Source organism: Leucopleurus acutus (assembly GCF_964270905.1).
Source record: "Leucopleurus acutus genome assembly, chromosome: 1".
Lineage (NCBI taxonomy): Eukaryota > Metazoa > Chordata > Mammalia > Artiodactyla > Delphinidae > Leucopleurus > Leucopleurus acutus.
Window position 1 is genome coordinate 74,237,425 of NC_139142.1, and position 21,059 is coordinate 74,258,483.

Sequence of the window (21,059 nt, forward strand, 5' to 3'; positions counted from 1 at the left end):
CTAGACTGTTTACCTTTGTACCCACAAGGCTTCTCTCCTGCTGAGACACTGTAATTCAATAAAGGAATAAATGTGCCTTCCCTTCTTGCTGGCCTTGTGACGTTGAGAAAATTGTTTAACCTCTCTGTGCTTCTCAATTGTAAAATGGGGTTAATAATGTACAATTCCCTCTTAAGGTTATTGTCAACATTTAGGGAGATAATACAAGTTGAGCATCTAGGGAGTGTTTCATACATGCTAGCAATTATTATTATTAGTCACAAGAGATATTTCTAATTTATGTGGGCTTGGGTTGCATGTTTCTTGTGGCACTTATAGGTTATAATAGTAAACAATAACAATAGCAAATAGTTTTTGAGCTTTTTTTCACATTTCAGGCACAGATCTAAGCACTTTTCAAGTGTTTGCTCTTTTAATCCTCTCCACAATCTTGTGAAGTGGTTATTATTGTTACTCCCATGTTACAGGTAAGGAAACTCTGGTACAGAGGGGTTTAGTATTGCCCAAGATCATGGATCTGGTAAATGCTGAAACAAGGGTTTGAAACTAGGCGATCTGGCTTTGGACAGAGTGTACATTCAGAGCCTTACTACTCTCGCCTCTTTACAAATGGTACAAACAGTTTTCTGTTCATGACATTTGTTGTTGACATCAGTTTTGATGTGTTCAAAACTGAGACCTCAGCAGGGCCTGAAGCCATAGACTTGGCCATAAAAAGTCCTTCTACCACTTGGATCTTGGTCCCATGCCAAGGGAACTTGGTTCCTTGGTCTCTCTCTGTTCCCTACTATAGCCCTTGGGATTAATGAGGGGTGAAATAGAACCCTAAATGTGGGAGGAGGATGTTGAATAAAGGGAAGCAGAGCAGAGAGGTTGGGGAAATTAAAAATACTTAAGTCCTGAAAGCGATCATGGAAGTTTTAGTTGAGTGCAGGCTGTGTTCTCTATGCTGGGTACTTAGCAGATGCCTGTAACTTGTAAGAGTTCACTTTAACTTCAAGGAGCTTACAGAATAGTTGGGAAGAGAGGTCAGATATATAAATTTAAAAAGTCAGCCATGGGGAGTACTTGGGAGTAGGCTTGTGGGGAGTTTAGAAATGAATTTAGAAATAAAACTGGAAAAGTGGTGGCGAGATGGGAAGAGTTGTAAGGGGCAGGAGGAGGAGGAAGAGCCCATGGTCTGGAATGCTGAATAAACTAAGATTTGAAAAAAAAAAAAATCAAGATCTAGGTTGGGGACTTCCCTGGTGGCGCAGTGGTTAAGAATCCATCTCCCAATGCGGGGGACACGGGTTCGAGCCCTGGTCCGGGAAGATCCCACATGCCGCGGAGCAACTAAGCCCATGTGCCACAACTACTGAGCCCACGTGCCACAACTACTGAAGCCCACGAGCCTAGAGCCCTTGCTGTGCAACAAGAGAAGCCACCGCAATGAGAAGCCTGTGCACTGCAACAAAGAGTAGCTCCCACTCGCCTCAACTAGAGAAAGCCCACGCACAGCAATGAAGACCCAACGCAGGCAAATAAAAGAGTGAATTTGAGCCAAAAGAAAATAGGAAGAAGTGAAAGAGAACCTATAATTAGTTTAAGCTTTAATTCGTTTAGTGATTTTAAGTGTCCAAGCCCATATATATCACACTGTAGACCAAGCCCATTTAGAAATGGGTCTGTGGAGATGTTCTTGGAACTCTGAGAAATTGTGAAAAGTAGTGGAAGTACTGGAAAATGGGCAGATATTTGGTTTTCAAAATGCCAGTATCTTTTTTTTTTTAATATTTATTTATTTATTTTTGGCTGCGTTGGGTCTCCGTTGTGGCGAGTGGGGGCTACTGTTCGTTGCGGTGCACAGGCTTCTCATTGCGGTGGCTTCTCTTGTGGAGCACGGGCTCTAGGTGCACGGGCTTCAGCAGTTGTGGTGCATGGGCTCAGTAGTTGTGGCTCACGGGCTTTAGAATGCAGGCTCAGTAGTTGTGGCTCACAGGCTTAGTTGCTCCGCGCCACGTGGGATCTTCCCGGACCAAGGCTCGAACCCATGTCCCCTGCATTGGCAGGCGGATTCTTAACCACTGCACCACCAGGGAAGTCCCACCAGTATCTAACTTTGATAGAGTACTCACCATATGTTTGGCACTCTTCTCAGCACTGCACATATATCATCTCATTTAATCCTCACCACACCTCCAGGAAGTAGGTGTTATTTTTGTCCTCATTTTATAATTGAGGAAACTGAGTCACAGATAGGTTAGATAACTTGCTCAAGATCAAACTACTAGCATGTGCAGCAGCCAAGGTGCTCTGGTCTGAATGTTTGTGTCCCTCCCGCCACCCCCAATTCATCTCTTGATTTCCTAACCTCCAAAGATGATAGTATTAGGAAGTGGGCCTTTGGGAGATGCTTCGGTCATGAGGTGGAGCCCTCAGAATGGGACTAGTAAAAAAGGCTCTAGAGAGATCACTAGCCCTTTCCGCCATGTGAGGACATAGAAAACACTGGCTGTGAACCGGGAAGAGGGCCCTCGCCAGAAGGTGACTATGCTGGCACCTTGATCTTGGGCTTCCCAGCCTCCAGAACTGTGAGCAATAAATTTCCCTTGTTTATAAGCTACCCAATTGGTTGTATTTTGTTATAGTGGTCTGAATGGACTAAGATGGAAACTTGGTACTGAGAAGTTGGGGTGCTGTTGTTACAAATACATAAGAAAGTGAAAGCAGCTTTAGAACCGGTTGATGGGCAGAGGCTGGAAGACTGGAGGTGCATGCTAGAGAAAGCCTACATTGCTGTGAATGGACTGTTAAGGGTGGTTCTTATGAGGGCTCAGAAGAAGAGAGCTACAGAGAGAGACTCAATCTCTCAAGAGAATACCTAAGTGAACAGATGTTGGTGGAAATATGGATGGTAAAGGTTATTCTGATGAGGTCTCAGAAGGAGATGAGGAAGACACTGTTGGAAACTGGAGGAAAGGCGATCTTTGTTATAAAGGGGCAAAGAACTTGGTTGAATTGCGTTCATGTCCTAGTGTTCCGTGGAAGGTAGAACTTGTGAGGAATGAAATTGGATATTTGGCTGAGGAAATTTCTAAGCAAAGTGTTGAAGAAGCAGCCTGGTTTCTCTCGGATTCTTGTAGTAAAAGATAAAAATGATTCAAAGGTGGAATTGTTCATCAAAAAGGACACAGAACTTAAAAATTTGGAAAATTCTTATCACTATCTAACATACTATATTTTACTCACTTATCATGTTTATTCCCTGCACCACACACGAGAATATAAGTTCCATAGGGGCAAGGATCTATTCTTTTACTGGTGAATTACCAGTGCCAAAGGCAATGTCTGGCATAAAGTAGTCAATAAATAAATATTTGTTGAATGAATGAATGAATGAATGAATCAGTGACTGCCGATCATAGGCATCACGTGGCATCACGTGGATTATGTCTTTTAATCCACTCAACTACCCTTTGAATTATTGGCCCTTTTTTTTTATTAGCCCATTTTAAAGATGAGGAAATTGAAGCTCTGGGAGGATACACAGCTTGCTGAAGGTCACCCTACCAATAAGTCATAAAGGCTGGATCCAAATCCAGATTGTGTAACTCCAGAGTCCTTGTCCTAACCACTGTGTGGTACTGCTTCTCTGGGAAGCTACATTTTAAAAGACTGACAAAATGATTTAATCCAGAGGAGGGTGATAGGAATAGTGAGGGGTCTCTAAGCTGCTCCGTATGAAAGCTGTTTATGGAAGAAGAAAGGCTTTTCACCTAAAAAAAAGCTTAACTGTAGTGAGCGTTTGTATATATGAAAACTAGATCCAAATATTTGAAGAGCTGTAGCGTGGAACAAGAATTTGTTTATTCTGTACAGTCTGAAGGGCAGAAACTGGAATTAACGGAACAAATAAAGATAGTCCCTGCTCAGGGTAGAGGAGCTGAAGGCACAGTTAGGGTTGATGCAGAGGGATACCAGCCCTGGGCTTTCAGGGCTCCTTGAAAACCCTGTGACTTGTGGATTGTAGGATGGCAGAAAGTCCGGGAAGACAAGAGCAAAGGAGCTTCTCAAAGCAAGCTGTGTTAGATGCTAATACAAGCCCAAAGAAAGTGAAAGCAGAGAGGAGGCCCGGGGTGGGAAGAAAGGGGTCACGAGGGCCTTTTAGGGAGAAGTTTCAGTAAATGCCTGGTTGGTATGCAGACATAGAGGTTGGGTTAAAAAGAAATGACTGGGGAAGGAATACAGACAGCTTTTGGAAAACCTTGGCTTGAGAGAAAAGGGGAAAATGAGAAAAATCTTTCAAGACTGCAGCAGAATCCAGGAGAGCTTTTCAAGATGGGGAAACCTGTGTGTTTGAAGGGAATGGGGATTGAAGACTCTACCATATGTTGATGGGAGTAAGTTTCCTTGTGCTTTGGAAAGAATGAGATGCCGGGTCAGGGACACCCCTTGGAGGTTTGAGAACCACCTCAATCATGTCCATTTTGGGGGCCTCGGGTGTATTAAAAAATTAAATACTAAGACTGTTTTCAAAATATTTGGTGTATTTTATTTATTATTTATTTATTTATTTTAAAAAATATTTATTTGTTTATTTTGTTTGCACCAGGTCTTAGCTGTGGTATGCAGGCTCATAGTTGCGGTACCGCGACATGCACGTGGGATTCCCTGACCAGGGATCCAACCTGGGCCCCCTGCATTGGGAGTGCAGAGTCTTACTCACTGGACCACCAGGGAAGTCCCAATTTGGTGTATTTTTTAAAAATTAATTAATTAACTTACTTATCTTTCTATTTTTGGCTGCGTTGGGTCTTCGTTGCTGCGCACGGGCTTTCTCTAGTTGCGGCAAGTTGGGGGGGCTACTCTTCTCGTTGCGGTGCGCGGGCTTCTCACTGCAGTGGCATCTCTTGTTGCGGAGCACAGGCTCTGTCAGTGCGCAGGCTCAGTAGTTGTGGCTCACAGGCTTAGTTGCTCCGCGTCATATGGGATCTTCCTGGACCAGGGTTCAAATCCGTGTCCCCTGCATTGGCAGGAGAGTTCTTAACCACTGCGTCACCAGGGAAGTCCACCAACTTGGTGTATTTTAAGTGTTTATATTTAACAAATGAAAACTTTTAGCATAAATAGGCAATAATATAGTGATAATCACAAAACACCTATAGGTATTTTTATGAACTACAAAATTTATGAATTTTATAAATGTAAGACTGGGATTAAAGGAGTCTCCCAGCCCCAGGGTGCAGATGACTTTAGGAGGATGAGTCCATGTAAGAGGCCCCCCAGGAGGCTTGGGCATGACCTACAAAGGCCTCAGAGAAGTGGCACAGAAATGTCCCATTCTTAGATACAGGAGTCGCAGAGGCCCGCTTGCCTTGGCCAGAGGGAGCTCTGTTCTAGCATTCTGAGGTCCAGGAGTGCAGACCCACCTGGACAAGCCCAGGGGACAGGCATCCTGGAGGGATCAGTGTCTGAGGCGTCCACCGGAGGGCAGTGTGGTAACTCAGAGGACAGGACTCCAGTGCCCCTTTTACTTCCTCCCGCAGACCCTCTGTCCTGCACCCCTTCCACTCCCTCTTCCTTCCTGGAGTTATTCGAGGACTGTTCACCAACCCCCAGCACAGGCACAGACGACGGAAACTGACTTTTCCCTCTCTGCAGCTGGAAGACTAAGGCTTGTCATCCTGTCGCGCCCATAGTCCCACCCCTTTAAGTACAGGTGTCCTGGGTTGAAGCGTGGAAAGTGGAAAGGGGGAAGGGACAGGCCGGTGGTGTCCTTGGCCCTGAGCGTTGCTGGCTTTGCCCCCACCTTTCGGTTCTCCGGGCTTGGCTTGCAGTGCCAACACCGAGCACGAGGGGGCGCTACCACCCTGCAAACCCTCCCCAGCGGTCTCTGCTGCAGAAGGGGCTGCGCCCAGACAGAGAGGATGGGGTGGGCGTTGCTCTGGGCCCCTTCTCCAGCTTTCCTCCACCCAGAACTTATGTGCAGTTTTGTGCAGGCATGGGGTGGGGGTGGGGGACCTCTGGAGCACAGACCAGTAGAGTGGAGGAGGACTCTGGGGACACCTGGCATGGAGCTTAGAGGAGTGAAGGGAGAGAGACCTTCCTGCTGGGTGCTCCAGGGTCCAGGTGCACGCTGTCCTGGGAGTGCAGCCTGGAGGATTGGTATTTCCAGAAGAGGTAGGCCAACACAACCCAATACCAACCATTCCCTGATTAAGGGCAGGCTCTGGGATAGGGCTGGCACATAAGGAGGGGGTCTGTAGGGACAAAGCCATTGTCCTGGAGTTGCGAACCTCTTCCCTTGATATATTTTCTTTCTTTTTTGAACCTTTTAAAGATTGATATGAAATATACAGTAAAATTCAAAAAAAGTACTAAACTTAAATGTACAGCTCAGTGATTTTTTTAAACCTATAAATTTACTATGTATACACATGCTTATTACACGTGTATAGAATACTTCTGTATTCACAACTACAGCTGTTAACGTATGTATGTCACAGCTCTCACTGGCAATTCAAGTCAGTAAACATTTATTAAGGGGCTCCTGTGTGCCTAGCACCATCCGACTCTTTTGTAAGGAAGTGAGGACAGAACATTCGGCTGGTGGCTGTGATGGGGTCAGTGGTATTATGAATCATAGTCATTCTTCGACAGAACTATACCACCCGTGCCTTGGAGGGCAACGGCTGCCTGTGTGATCTACCTGCAGTGCCCATATTTTTGGAATCCAAAATGGGAGCAATTGTCTGCTGTGTCTGTACATACAAACTCATGGAACCTCAGGAAGATATCATCGGATCCAGGATGTTGGGTGAGGGCAGCCTCGCTCCTAGCACAGAGCCAGGCACAGAGTGGCCAAGGAGAGCGTTTTTGGGAATTGATCTTGCTCTCTGGCTTGGTGCTACATGTCTCTGGAAGCTGGGCGAAGGGTGAAGTCTTTGACCATAGGCTGGATCAAAATGAGCTGGAGCCTGTCACATGCGTGTGAATCCGCTGGGCCCTTCGGAGGCACCCATCTTTCCCCCGCTTTGTGGTCAGCCTGGCCTTGCTCCACCCAGACCCCATCCTGCCTCAAATCGGGGAAGTGCCCCAGCGGGAAATCAAGTGAGTGGGCAGGATGTGACCCATGGTGAGGCAGCTTCCAGACGTGGCCCAGTCCCTGAGTCAATGAACTACTTCAGGCTTTCTGAGGAAGTGCTTCTTCCAGGTCACTACAATGTGGACACCTCTCCTTTCCCCTCTACTGCCCCTCCCTATCCAGGTGTGGGTCTTTGGGTGCAGGAAACTGGTCTCCTCCTCCTCTAAGCCACGAAGGCCCATTGGAGGAATAAGGGACCCTGCGGAGACCTGGTCTCAGCCTGGAGGCAGGGAAAGCTGCTCCCTTGGGGTGTGGTGATGGCCCTGGCCTGGGGTGCCCGATCGATCCTGTCGTGCAACCCCGGGCTCCAGGCCTGCTGAGGGACAGAGGAGGACAGAGGGGGCTGGGCCTGGCTGGGGAAGGCTGGCTGGAAGGCACCCAGCCGCGGCCCTGGGCCAGGGTGGAAAGTATGTGTGTGAGCTCATTTGGAAGGTGGCTTCTGGCCAGTCAGGCCTGCCTCCTTTCCAGGCCTTGGCTGCCCAGCCCCCTCGAAGAAGGCTGCCTCTGGGTCTCCCCAGTCTCCCAAGACTGTCTGAGTGAGGAAGGCAGAGACCCTCAGGCTAGGTGACTGATGGGAGTTGCTCTCCTAAAGGAGGTGAATTCAGATTTGGGGCGGTGGGTTGGATGGGGGTACAGGGACTTCAGAACAATGGAGCAACCTCACCTGGGGTTCCCCGGGGCCTTAAGGAATGGGAACTGCCCTGAAAGCCTCCCCCTCCTGCCAGGCCCCTGCCTCAGACGTTGACCACCCGAATCCCTCCCCCAGCTGCTGCCTTTGTCCCATTCACTTCCTCTGGCTTCTGAGTCCTATGCCTCCTCCATTCCCTCAGAATACCTGTTCCTGCCCCCAAGAAGGAAGGTGACTCCTGGCCTGGCCAAGAGGACTCCTGAGGAAAAGCCCTTCTCCCCTGTGCTACCGCTCCTGCGACACAGCACAGCAGGCAAGCACACACATGCTGACAGATTCCGCAGAACACACACTGCCATGCAGACACCCAGCTACATGGAGTCCACAATGGAAGAGACACTCAAGAGACATGGTCAGAATCTGCCTGTACAGGAAAAAAAGTCAGACAGACCTGGGTTTTAATTTTGGACTACTGAGCTGTGAGCTTGAGCAAGTCTTATCTGGGCCTCAGTTTCTGCATCTGTAAAATGGGGCAATGTTTGTGCTTTCCCACCACCTCCCCTTAGCTGGAAAGGGAAATGGGAATGCAGAGGGTAAACAAAGGACTGGGAAGGCTGTCAGATTGTGGGGAGATGGGGCCCGGGAGAAGGACAGGGAAGGACCAGCAGAGCTGGCCAGATTGTACGTGGGGGTCACTCCACTCAGTCCCCTCTCCTCTAGAGAGTCCAGCTCCTCTTAGATCTTCCCCTCCCTTCCCATCCCGTGGACCCAGCACCTGGCTGGCAGCCTTGCAGGCATGGGCCCAGCTGGTGGCAGGAGCCCCGAGAAGGGAGTCGATGTCAAGGGCGTCCATGGATCCCCCAAATGTGTGGGGTGCAGTGATGGGCAGAGTATAGTCCAATTTCCTGAGAGCCCGCTTCTCTGGGTTCTGCCCAAACCTCCTTGCAGATTCCCCTTGGCTCCCTCCTGGCTGCTCTAACTCACATGTGCTGCTTTCGAATAAAGGAACTTGGAACCATAGAAACTGGGTCAGGCCCAATGGACAAAGCAGGGTAGGGCCAGTGAAAGCAATATTTGCAGGTCTCCCGGGGCCTTCTGCTCTCCCCTCACCCAGCCTGACCTGGTGGTTCACTCAGCTGGGGCCCGGTGGGGTCCCCGGGGCAGCCTCACTGGGCTGGATCCCTCAGACCCAAGGCATGTCAGAAGCACGGGACCTTGCAAGCCTTCACCCTGCAATTCTCCCAGCTTGTGAAGCCTCTTCCACCTCTTCCCCCTTTGTCTCTGGTCCTCCATTCCCATCTCTCCCCCTTGGCTTCAGAGAGAATCTTGTGATTCCAGAATCAGGGCCAAACAATTTCCTCGTGATGGGGAAACCACACTCCAGACGCCAGAGCCCTAGGCTCCCTCTCCTCTTCCCTCTGGCAGTCCCCCTTCCCCACGCTCCTCCACTGGCTCCAGCTGTGTTTTGCAGAACTCCCACTGGATAACATCTGTAATTGCCTCCAGATGTGGGCCACAAAAACACAAAAGGGCCATGAGCTCATCTCTGAGCTCCTTGCCACACGCTCGGGCCCTACCACCCCCAGATGCCCCTGACTTCTCAGGGTCCCCATCCCCTCCGGTGAGGGTGGCGGGGAGGTGGTGTCCAACTCCAGTGAGACACACAGGCCCTGCCAAACAGCTGTTGGGCAGGAGAGGCGCAGGAGGCCAGGCATAAGGTCAGGGTTCCTGGCTGGCAGGAAGGGGGGGTACCCCTTCTGCCAAAGCAATCACACCAGCCAGCCCTGACTAGCAGCTGCATCAAACGCCTGGCTTAGGCGGGGCCAGGCCTCTTGGAGGCAGGCCGTGGAGGGGGCCTGGGCTGGAGCCGGGAGGGAGCGAGGGCCGGGCTGAGGCAGGAAGGGAAGGAGGGGAGAAAGAGGGCTGCTCCCTTCAGCTGAGCTGACTCAGCAACTGAGCGATTGCTCCCTCCAGGCTGGTTTGGAGGAAGGGTGGGTCGACAGCCTGGGAACCCTGTCTGGGGCAGCAGTTTCTAAGGAAAGAGGAAACAAAGCCCTGTCATTCTGCCCTTCCAACCCGACCATCCTGCCTCTCCTGGGCAACTGGGGTGAGATCCCTGTTTTGCCAGAGATAGGCTGCTCCTAACTGGCCACGGGGCAACCTCTTTCTTTCCCCTCTGTTCCTTCTGCCCCTGCAGGGGAGCCCCAGGCCTGGGAGAGGCTGAGATCCTGAGGGCTGGGGAGAAGGGCCTGTCCCCCGCTTCCCGCCCAAGCCCGAGGCTGACTGTGATGGGGGAATCCCAGCAGCTGCGCGAGGCCTGAGCAAACGGAGGGTCTGCGGCTGGATCACACGACAGGGTAACGCAATTTAGGAAGATCAATTTAGGAAGATTTTCCGAGTGGCTTCCCCTTGGCCACTTCCTCTTGCTTTGCAGTCCTGGGCCTCAAAGGTAGCCTTGTAGGCCAGGTTGGGAGAGGGGAGCTGGCTGAGCTCTGCGGACAACTCGCCGGCCCCCGTGGAGTATGCCCTCCTCCCCATCTCTGGGCCCTGGATCCTTTTCGCCCACCGAGAATAAACATATTCCGTTATGTATGAAAAATACCAAAACCCCACCTCACGGAAAACACCGCACGGCCCTCCTGCTTCCCATTCCCCTCACAGCCACGTCCCAGGCACACAAACTGCAGCCGCACGAGGAACGTGAAACACTGTTTATTCTTTGTGGAAAGGTTGAACAAGGTCGAAAATGTCCTTAGAGGGCACTGACCCAGCCCCGCCCTGCAGGTTCCTGGGGTCGGACGCCTCTGCCCCACCCCCACCCCTCCCCATGCCCCTTGTTAACAAAAAGGAACGATTTGAAGGGAATTCATATATAATAATTATAATAAAAATATACATTAAACAAAACAAAAAACCCAAACAAGACAACTTCAGCCGGACTGCCAGCACCGTTCACCGCGCTCCTCCCACCCCTGACATCCCTCTCCGCTCACTGCCCCCACGTGGTCTCTCACTCTCCCAGGTCTCCGGGTACCAGGACCACCTTCGGCGGCCCAAGGAGACCTCAAATGGGTGGGCCGGGTGGGGAGGGGAGGGCAGGACACCTGTAGGAAGGGCTGGGGGGGGGTCGTCGGGAAGCGAGGGGCTAACCTGACAAAACGCCCAGGCGCCCGCCCCTTCCCGGAGGCTGGCGGAGGCAGGCTGATCCTCGGCTCCCTAGCTAGGTGGCTGCTCTCATCAAGGTCCCGGGTCGCCAGTCCCCCATGCGTGCCCTCTCTGCTCCTTTCTCTGGCTCCCCGCCTTCCCCTCCGTGCGGTCTGATTGAAGCCAGGGCACCAAACGGGAGCAGGTGTGCCTTTCTCGGGCCCTTCCTGAGAGCTCCAATAAAACGTGCCCTCCCCCGGCTACCACAGCCCGCCCTGTGGCGTCCCTGCCGGCCTGGCCTGCCCGGCCCCCCGCCATCCACTCCTGCTGCAACTCCCTGGTTTGCCTTTTGGTCCTGTCCTATCCTCTCTGACTGCTCTGCCCCTGGGTCCCTACCCCAGCTGCCTGCATTTGAGTGAGGTTCTTTCTCTGTGGGCCTCAGGCTCACCCCCAGGACTCCTGGGGCCCACCCTGGTAGCTGCACCCCCTGGTCTCAGCTCTTCCAACCTTGACATCCCCATCCGAGGCTAACGTTTGGGAGGGTAGGGCTGTCAAGGGTTTCTGCAGCCCCAGGTTAGTCCTTAATGGCTCAGGCTCCTTCCGTGGAAGTTCTCGGGGGCAGGTGGGGCAGAGGCGGATCTTGGTGGAGAGGACTGACCCTCTCTGAGCTTTCCTCCCAAGGTCTTAGGGTAGCTGAGTGGCCCTCACCCCTTCACTCTCTCAGGGTCTCCCCCTCACAATAAGATTAGATTTCTTTCAGCCAGTAAGAGTGGTGGGAGGCTGCCAATTGGGTACCCCCGGGGGCTCGCGGGGCTAGCGTGCCCAGAGACCCCTGAGGTCAGAGTTCAGAGGTTAAAGGTATGTCAGGGAATGGAAAAGGAGCAGATGACCCCATTTGACCTTTACCAGCGAGGTCTGAGGGTCCTGCCTTCAAGTGCAGAGCCCGGACATTCAGATGGGGCTGAACACACACCAAGCCACGGGGGCCCCTGAGGGGCAGGGGCTGGGAGGCCGGCCCCTGCTCAGCCTCCGGGGGACCCATCTAGGGAAGAAGCAATGCCAGCGCGGAGGGGGGGAGAGGCCAGTCATGGGACAGAGAAGAAGGGACGTGGGGGGGGGGCTGGGGAGGGGGCTCGGGACCGGCGGGAGCAGCCCACCCACCACCACCTGCTGCCACTGGCCTTCAGAGGCAAAGTCCTCGTGGGAGGAGTGGGCGGGCAGCAGTGGGGGTCAGACCTTGTCCAGCAGGGAGCGCTGGCAATAGAGCAGTCGCTTGGGGGTCCCGTGGCGTCGGAAGAAGAAGACGGCAAGGCCCACCGCCAGCACCAGGAGCAGCAGCAGCACAGGCAGCACCACGGCGGCCGCGCTCACTGCTCCGCTGCCTTCCTCGTCCACCTCGATGATGATCACCTCCGTCTCCTCCTCAGTCCCCTCATCCGGCCGGCCCCCCGACGACGGGCAGCCCATCCAGTCCCGCAGGGCTGACTTGGGGTAGCCAGGCTCGACCTTCAGCTTCTGGTTGTTGAATTTCCAGTATTTGTTCCCCTTGTAGAAGTAAGTGAAGACTGCAGGGGTCAGCAAGAAGGCGGCATTGCAGATGAGAGGTGCGGTGCGTCCGGAGAAGAGGCAAAGAGAGAAGAAGAGCGGGAGAGAATCCAGTCAGCGTGCGCGCCAGCTGAGGTAATCGCTTCGCTTTTCTGAGCATCAGTTTCCTCAGCTGTCAAACCAGGTAACTCTAGCACCAGGTTGAGACAGTGGTGGGGATTAAGGGGTCCGAAGCGTGGAAAGCACTTACTCAGTGCCTGGCACATGGCAGGGGCTCCCCTGTCCTCCTCATCATTATTTTCAACCCGATCCTCTCCGTCTTTCCTCCTGCTCTCTCTTAACTCCCTCTTCCGGTCCTCCCCTCACAGACACCTCCTGTGCCCCTCTCACCTTCATCGCTGCCCATGAATGACCCTCTGGGAGACTCAGGGATTCCTTCCCAGACCTTGATGTTTTTGGGGTACTCGCTGTCCACTGCCCTGAGCTCCTCGTTGAAACGGTAGTACCTGGGGGAGAGGCAGGGAAGGGAAGTGGTTGGACACTGGGCATGTCCTCCGAGGGGAGTGGGACCCGGGACTGAATTCGCCGGTGAGCAAAGGGTGTCTGTGGATGGGGGCGGGGGGACAGGGGTTTTGAGTAATGAGGGCCTGCAGCTGAAAGCGGTGGAAGGTGGGGGTGGGAGGGAGGGCCCAGGCTGCAAGGAGCCACCAGCGGCCCTTAATGACAGTGCCTGGCAGCTGGAGCGGTGGCACAGGGCTGGAGGCAGGAGGCATCAAATGAGCAGGTCTGAAACGGTGACCCGGTCATACCCCCCTCACTCAGCACCCAATGGAGGCTGCCCGTTGCTAGGCAACAGCACAGGCTCAGCCAGCTTCTTCTCCAGGGAAACATTTCAGGGGGAAAGTAGGTCTTCCTCCAGGATTGAGGGAACCTGGTGGTGGTGTCTGAGGAGGGAGGCCTGGGGCCCAGGGATTGAGGCCTTACTTGTTTCCCCGAAAGAAATAGGTCTTTCCGTTGGGCATCCAGAAGAGAGCAGCGTCGATCTTGTCGGTAGGCAGTCCTCGACCCAGTTCCTTAATGTGCTTGGGGTAGCCAGGCTCCAGGGAAGCTTCATCAAACACCCAGTGCTTGTCTCCTGGGGAGGAGAGGGGAGGGCAGGATCTGATTCCACCTGGGCTCTACGGTCTTTGGAGGAGTCAGGTGGAATGTGCTCCTCCAGGGAGACCCTCCCCACACCCAAAGACTAAGGCAGAATGTCCGGTTACCTTTGAAGAAGACAAACTTGCCATCCTTCCTCTCGTAGGCAGTGTTGATGGATGCAGGCAGGCCCCGCCAGAATTGGCCGATGGGCATGGGGTATCCATCCATCACCTGGTTTTTCCTCACCCGCCAGAACCAGCGCTCCTGGGAGGCAGTTCATTACATCTTTAGCTTTGTCCTCCAGCTCAGTCCCCAAAGCTCCCCCACTGCCTCAGTTTTAGGATTTAGTCCTCCTGCTGCTGTTTCCACCCAGCCTCCCGGTCATGGAGCCCTTTTGTCCCCCACACCAACCCACTTCTCCCTCTCACCTTGAAGACAAACATCTCCCCTCGGAGCATGGCCACGGTGTCAAAGTTCCCATCACAGATGTTGGGCCCATAGGTGGGGTTTTTGGGCTTATCAGGGACAGAGGGCCTGGAGGTGGTCCTGGGTTGAGGGGGCATCTTGGTGGGGAACCCTGACTCGCTCCCTGGGGCAGAGAACAGGAGGGGCACTTCAGACTTGGTGGCAGAGTAGGAGGAAAGGACAGACATATGGGCAGATAACACCTTTGGAGAGGTGTGGCTGGGCCTTTGCGGGAGGCTGAAGCAATCAGCTGGGCAAGGACAGAAAAGGTGGGGTCTTTCAAAAGTGGGAGCGGATGGAGGCAGGGTCAGGTGGGGGGGCCGGCGGGAGACTGTAGGGCATGAGGGAGGGGAAAATGCACAGGCCAGGGAGAACAGGAGAGGATAAGGGGCAGAGAGGAAGGAGCAGATGTGGGCGTAGATTACTTGCCATAAAGTTGCTGGATGCCCCGGCGGTCATCATCGGGCAGCACGAAGTTCTCTGTGTCCATCCACTGGTAAAAGGGTGCCATGATGGCCGAGGGGTCATTGGAATGCTCAAGCCCCAGGGCGTGGCCCAGCTCGTGCACAGCCACCAGAAAGATGTCATTCCCTGGAGGGATGGGGATGGTTATGATGGCAGCCTCAGTCTCTTCCCTCAGACTCCCTGCTTCCCCGTCAGAATCTTCAGGTTCACAACGAAGCCCGCCTGCCAAATTTTCCACCCAAAGTGACCAGATCCCGAGTTCCAGCCTCATAGCTGGCAGAGGAGGCAAAATCCAGCCAGCAACTCTTCTGGGTAGAGGCGAGAGACTGTTCTGGGGCCGGGTCCAAATCCCAGCAAGGATCGGGAAGCTGAGGTCCTATCGGGGCCTCAGTTTCTCCCAGGAGCCAGACATGACATTTGCCTGGAAAAGTGAGTGATGCAGATGCTTTGAAGTCTTTGACTGGGAAGTCAGTTACTGGGCGAGAGAAGGGACCAGATGTAAATAGCTCAAAACAGGATTCCTGCTTTCATTGGAAGTCAGACCGGGAGATGTTTGTGGTCCCCCAGAGCCCTGAGATTTGGGGGTCTGAGGCTTGGGGAGGAAGCTGGAGAACCCCCATACAAATGACTCTTGACTCTTCCAGGGATAAGAGTCCCCGGGCTACCTCGCTCACCATTCAGATCCTCATTCCGGACAGTCCAGGGCTCGGCAGAGTCAAAGTGGGTGTCCCCTCCGATGTTGGGGCCTGGGAAGTAGGCATGGGCCAGGAAGCCACCCTCGCCATCGAAAGGCGTGCTGTCGCCATGGAAACCCTCAGCAAAGAAGATCATGATGTCGGCCTGCTTCTCGTGGCCCTCACGGATGTAGGCGTAGGGTACCTCTCGGAAGTGCAGCGGCGTGGCACTCTCCCACACACGAAACGCCTTGCGGATGGCCTCGAACGTGGCATACTCCCCCACCTTGGGGGTGTAGTTCTGGATGCTGAGGTCCAGCCACGTGGGGAGAGGATGGGAGTGCGTTAGGACAACAAGGGGCAGAACTCCTTTCCTGTACTCTCCCAGGTCTGACTGAGCCGTCCAGCCACCTTTGTCTGACCCAGCTCTTCCCGCCGCCTCACGATGCCTCTGTCCCAAGAACTGAGGGCTTTCTGGTCCTGGGATATACCTTCTACCGGCTGCACCCGTCTCCAGGATGAGAGCCATTTTCCTCCCTACCCCCGAGGATGCTTCTCAGGAACAGGGGTGAGTAGGGAAGGGAGCCTCAGGGTCTCTAAGCACCACTGATAGGGAAGGGTGACCTGATGTGAGAAAGGCCACTTGCCTGTTGGACTCACCAGAAAGTGATCTCGTTATGCTGCCATTTGAGGCCCTGGATGGCATAGCGCTTCCTTCGAACATTGGCCTTGATCTCAGCCCCAAACTTGTCTGGAACGCCACAGCGGGGGCGCCTCATGGCCCTGGGGTGTGAGGATTGTGGTCAGGAGAGCGTATGAAAGAGAAAGGTCTTCAGAGGAGAGGGGGAATGTCCGGCCCCAGGGTCAGTGTGGGGAAGAGACAGGTCATGAGGTCTGGATGAACAGGAGAGGGTCGGGATCAGCTTGTGGGGATGAGGTGTGGGGGTGGAATCAGGCATTCAGGTGGCAGCCTCTCTGGTACTCAGTGTTGTGTCGGTGGGTGCTGGGCAGAATTCCTGCCAGGGTCTAGCACTTACTTCATGGTGTCTGCATCAGCCTTGCCTGTCACTCGCAGACCGTAGAACCTCTGCATGGCAGCGATGGCAGCTGAGAGTGACTGAGGCGAGCGCTGTGTGTGGGTACGCAGGTCCCCAGGGGGCAGGTAGCCATACTGCTGCAGCCAGGCCTGTAGGGAAAGGGATGTGGCTTGGAGCATCCCCACCTGGCCCGAGGGGAGCCTCTGTTTCCTCACGGCACCTGGAATGCACCCTTGGCTTGGTGTGGAAAGGGCAGTGAGCTCCCAGCCTGGCTCTGGCAATGGGTCTGGAGGAACTCCCAGGCTGGACCCAAACTCTGGCCCGGGTCCTAGTATGGCTGATCCTCTTGGAGGGGTGGGGAACCACAGCGCTGGGCTTTGGCTGTAACTCGTTTGATGGGAGCCCTGGTGGTTTAGTTGAGTTCTAGGACGTCTTCTCAGAGCTGAGATTCCTTCTAGTGCTTTTCTCCTCTGTGTCGGTGTTCTTGTAAATACAGCGTGTCCCACCTGAGGCTGGAGTGTGCCCATGGTGGATGGAGAGGGGAGAGGCTGAGGGGCTCCGCTTTGGGGCCTGGCATGAGGCTCTCCTGGGACAGGCATGCTGTGCCTCTGGGGTATACACAGCTGAGATCTTTTCAGAAAGGAGAGCAGAAAAGGAGCTAGGGCTCCGGCTGGCTGCTGATAGGGGAAGCTGGGGCGTTTGGAGGTGGTGCGGATGTGATCCAGTCACAGAGTCAGGATCCTGCCACTGTCGCCATCCAAGCAGCATCTGACCTAGGGCTTGGGACCTAAAGACCCATTTAAGGTTCTCAGTAGAGGGAGTGGGAGATTGGGATGGTGGTCAGGATTAGGGTTAGTACTTTACTTAGTATTTTGGTGACTGTAGTTTATTTTAGGTATGATGTGAAATTGTTCATGATATAAAGGCTGGCATATTGCCTTAAAGTAAAGTTAGGTTTTTGGTGTTTGATTGAAAGGTACCCACATTGCAAAGCCCTGTTGAGGGAAAAGTCAGCCTTTATTGTAAGAAAAATGGAGTCTTTTCCTAAAGCCTGAAAAGTAAAATGAGCCAAGTTTTATATGGAACATGAACATGCTCAGATCCTCCTATGGGGAGATGCTACTCGGACGGCTCTGGTCCCTGCTCCAGCTTTGCCTTCTTAAGGAGTCCAGAGGAGGCTGCAGGTTGCCTAGGGCGGGAGCTTGGAGTGCAGAGTGGCGCTGCATCCCTTACTCCGGGTCATTAGGATGGCTTTCCACGTGGCCCTTCACTTCGAGGCCCAGGCCTTGACGGTGGTGCAGTGCTCTTGCACTGGGGCTGGGGGTGATTCAGGAGCAGCTGACTGGGGACCTGAGCTGGCAGGGGCAAGAATTGCAACATGGTTCTGGGAAGTGATCCCCTACGGCTGATGATGGGAGTTAGGGCCCGAGATGTAAACAACACAGCCTTTCCCCAGCCAACAGGCCTGGCCAGAACAACCCTAGCACCACCCGCTCTGAGAGCCCCTCCTCAGGGGAAGAAGGCAGGGAGCGAAGTTTAACCTCTGTTATACCAGAGGGGAGCAGAGCAGGAGGCTCGTTTGGGGCTGCTCTCCTGGGAGCTCTAAACTTGCCCTGACCTGCGCTAACTGATGCCACAGCTAGTGCCTGCAGGAGGCCTGCTGTGGCCTGTGCCCAAGTATGCAGGAATCTCCCTTTGCCCCTGGCCTCACCTGTAGGGTAGTCACATCCCGGGTTTATGACCTGTGGTGGGGGAGCAGCTGCTTCAGCTTTGGGAAAGGATGGGAGCAGCCCACTGCTGGAGCTGGAAGACTGAGGTCAGGCCCCCTCAACCCTCAGGGGGCAAAGCTCCTAGGGCAGGATGAAAGGAGGGAGGGTGGCAGAGAGATAGGGCGAATCCACATCTGGGAGCTCTGGGATACATCCCTCTTCCTGATGAGTCTTTCAAGAAGGTGGATAGGTCTAAATATTCCCACAACCCCCACCCCATATGCAGTAGAGAAAGGTGGAGACTTGGTCAAGAAAGGGACTTCTCTGGAGTCAAGAGAGCCACAAGTCCTGGAAAGGAAGTGCCCCCATTCCTCTCCTCCTCCCAGGCCTAGGCTCCGAGCAAAGCAAGAACCACAGAGGAGACTATGAGGTCGGAACCACAGAAGAGAGGACTCTTGTGTCTGCGGCTGAGTGGGAGAAGGGCCAAGTGCCAGACTGGCCGAGGAGAGGAGAGGGCTGTCCCGGAGCTGGTGCAGGACCCTGGAGGTGGTGGGAGGAGGCCGGCTGTTTGAGGCCTGGGCCACCCCAGCTCTCCCTCCAGATTTGCCTGGAGAGGGAGCAACTCTGCAGGGTCAGAGAACTGAGTCGGCTGGCTTTGTCCTGAAAACTGAGTGGTGCAAGGTATTCCTCTAGGGGAAAGTCAAGGACAAGGAACCCCTCCCACTCCTAGGCCCACTTCACCGGCCTAGGAGTCCTGGAGGGGGTTGGGGTGAATCTCTGGCTCTTCTGCAGGCCCTGGATCCCAGCCTCTGGGCCTGCTCCTCCCTCCCTCTGCCTCCCACTCCTCCATGGTCCAGAAGCAAATGATGGTTCTGGCACTGGGACTGCCCATGACCCGCTTAAAACAGAGCCAGGGCTGCCGCCCCTCCCCAAGGGGACCTAGTGGGGCAGGGGAGGGAAGGAAGGCAGGGCAGGCGAAGTTGGCAGCGGGAAGCCCCCAGATGCCCGGGCTCCTTTTGTTAGGCGCTCTCCCCTTCGGGCCTCTGATGAAGACTCCAGGCCCGGAAAGAGGATGCCTCCTCCTCCCTCCTGGACCCTGTCAGGCTTAGCCCCTGGGCAGATTTTTCACTCTCCGTGGTCACCTCCATGCCTAGGGCCACACTATTCCTGTCAGTCTCAGGACAGAGAGAGTGTGTTCTTTCTGGAGATGTTTCCTCCCGGGGTGGGACCAGGGCCGGGACCAGGAGGGAGGAAGCCAAGTCCTGATCCCTTCCCCCTGCTCAGGGGCCCTTCCCGGCCCCTCCCGACCGCACCCAGGCCCTGGCCGAGCTGAGTGGGTTGGGATGGCCCAAAATAAGAAGCTGATCAAATCCGTCTCCCACCTTCACCCCAAAATAAAAGACAGAGAGAGGAAAAACTTCCTCAGACAACTCCCACGCGACTTCCTCCCGAGCCCGGTGGGCCAGCGTCGGGGAATGGGTGGGGGGCAACCGAGTCAGTCAAGACCTGCGCGGGAGCCCAGGGCCAGGCCCTCACCCCGCTCCCCGTACGACGCCCCCAGTCTCCCTGCAATTAACACAGAAAAGCAATTAACAAAAAGAGCCTAAAGGCGCCGAAGGGGGAGCAGGGAGCGGAGGCGGCAGCCCGGCCGAGGCCCCGGCTCACAAGGAGACCTTTGTGTGTCCGGAAACGCGGGCCAGGGCGCCAGCGCCGCGACCCTCGACGCCAGGGCTCCGGGCCGGGACACAGAGGGTCCTCTCGGAAAGGCGGGGGATGGGGTGGGGGTCGGGCCCGCTCCGCCGGCCACCCCCGACCGCCCCTGGCAGCCGACGCGTCCGAGGAGGGCCGGGAGCGCCAGCGAGGCGGCGGCCGCAGCGTGGGGGGCCCGGGCCAAGGGGCGCCGTCCCCGGAGCCCTCCCGGCCGGCAGAGCGCCGGCGAGCGCGGGCGGGAGAGCGCCTGCGAACTGTAAAGTCGAAGAAACAACAAACTCTCGCACATGACAAGAAACCAGGACAGCGCGGGGTCTGAGCGGAGTCCAAATATTTATCAGGCTCCCGACCGGTTCCAGAGCTGAGCTCAGAGCCCAGGGGAACAGGGGAGGGGTGGGGAGTGGGCCCCGGCAGGAAAGTTCTTCCAAGGAAAGGAATGGGAAAGAAAGTCGGCGGCGCGCGCGCGCGCGTTGGGGGGGGTGGTAGTTGGAGGAAGCAAAAGTTGGATCGACTTGGAAGTCTGGAGATGAGGAGGGAAAGGAAAGGAAGGGGGACCCTGCAGGCCGGAGCAGCGGAGACGCCGAGAGCCCTCCTCTCCGAATGGGGGTTGTCCCCTCGGAGACCCCCGGGCTCGCCTCCCCGGCGGGCGCGACTCCGGCAGGGCCGGAGGAGCTCACTTACTTCGGGGCTGAAGCTGCTTTGGGCAGAGCTGAGGGAGGCGAGCGCGGAGGCGAGCGCGAGCAGGGGGAGCAGCAGACTGCGGGCGGGTCGTGGGGCGAGAGACATGGTCCGCGACCGTCCGGGCAGCCGGGCCGTGCGGGCTCCGCGTAGGGGCCCAAGCCCTGGGGTCGCACCGCCACTCCCTCGGGGCGCCTTTTGTCTTCCGTAGGCACTGAATTTGGATTCCTAGAGCGCTGTCCGCTTGGAGATGAGGGGATTGTTCTTGAAAGCGCCTGTTTGCTCGTCCCCGCTTTCCCGTTTTTTGATCTTTCTTCTGCTTAGTCTGCGAACTGGATGGCGAGCCCTCTCTCGCTCTCTCCTCTGGTCCCTCCCTTCTCCCACAGGCTCCCTCCGCCCCCGCCCCAATGCCCTCCTTTCCCGGTGCGGACGTGGTTGTTTCAGTCTGAATCCAATTACAGCCAAGAGCAGGGTAAAAAAAAAAAAACCTAAGTTGCCTTTCTGTGGTGGAGGCTGCCATCTGCAGGGGTTGAGGCCACAGCCGAGAGCGGGGGGCTTGGGGGGACTCAAGGGACGGGATGTGGGAGACTTTCTCCTTCTAAGCATATTTTGGGTGGCTTGATTCCTCTGCTTCCACCGTTCGTCTCACCTCTGTGGGAAGCACTGGGAAGCTCAGAGCCTGGGATGGTGGGGGCATCTTCCGTGTCCACGAGACCCGGTGTGCGGGGTCATCTGCTA

The 21,059-nt window shown here is 55.0% G+C and overlaps 1 protein-coding gene across 1 annotated transcript; it reads right to left on the reverse strand.

Moving 5' to 3' along the window:
* Positions 1-11,239: 11,239 nt before the first annotated feature.
* MMP14 (matrix metallopeptidase 14) lies at positions 11,240-20,843 on the reverse strand. Its single transcript, XM_082855283.1, has 10 exons — positions 20,325-20,843; positions 16,225-16,373; positions 15,848-15,970; positions 15,188-15,495; positions 14,478-14,639; positions 14,012-14,172; positions 13,709-13,847; positions 13,428-13,578; positions 12,834-12,949; positions 11,240-12,463 (listed from the first exon to the last, which is right to left on the reverse strand). Exons 1-10 carry the CDS (start codon positions 20,427-20,429, stop codon positions 12,129-12,131), a joined length of 1,749 nt encoding a protein of 582 aa, XP_082711409.1. The 5' UTR covers positions 20,430-20,843; the 3' UTR covers positions 11,240-12,128.
* Between the last annotated feature and the right edge of the window lie 216 nt (positions 20,844-21,059).

Coding starts and splice junctions, on each gene's coding strand:
- MMP14 (XM_082855283.1), bottom strand. CDS start 20,429: ATGTCTCTCGCCCCACGACCCGCCCGCAGTCTGCTGCTCCCCCTGCTC. Junction 16,374..20,324: donor AAAGCAGCTTCAGCCCCGAA/GTAAGTGAGCTC, acceptor CTTTCCCTACAG/GCCTGGCTGCAGCAGTATGG. Junction 15,971..16,224: donor GCTGATGCAGACACCATGAA/GTAAGTGCTAGA, acceptor CTCACACCCCAG/GGCCATGAGGCGCCCCCGCT.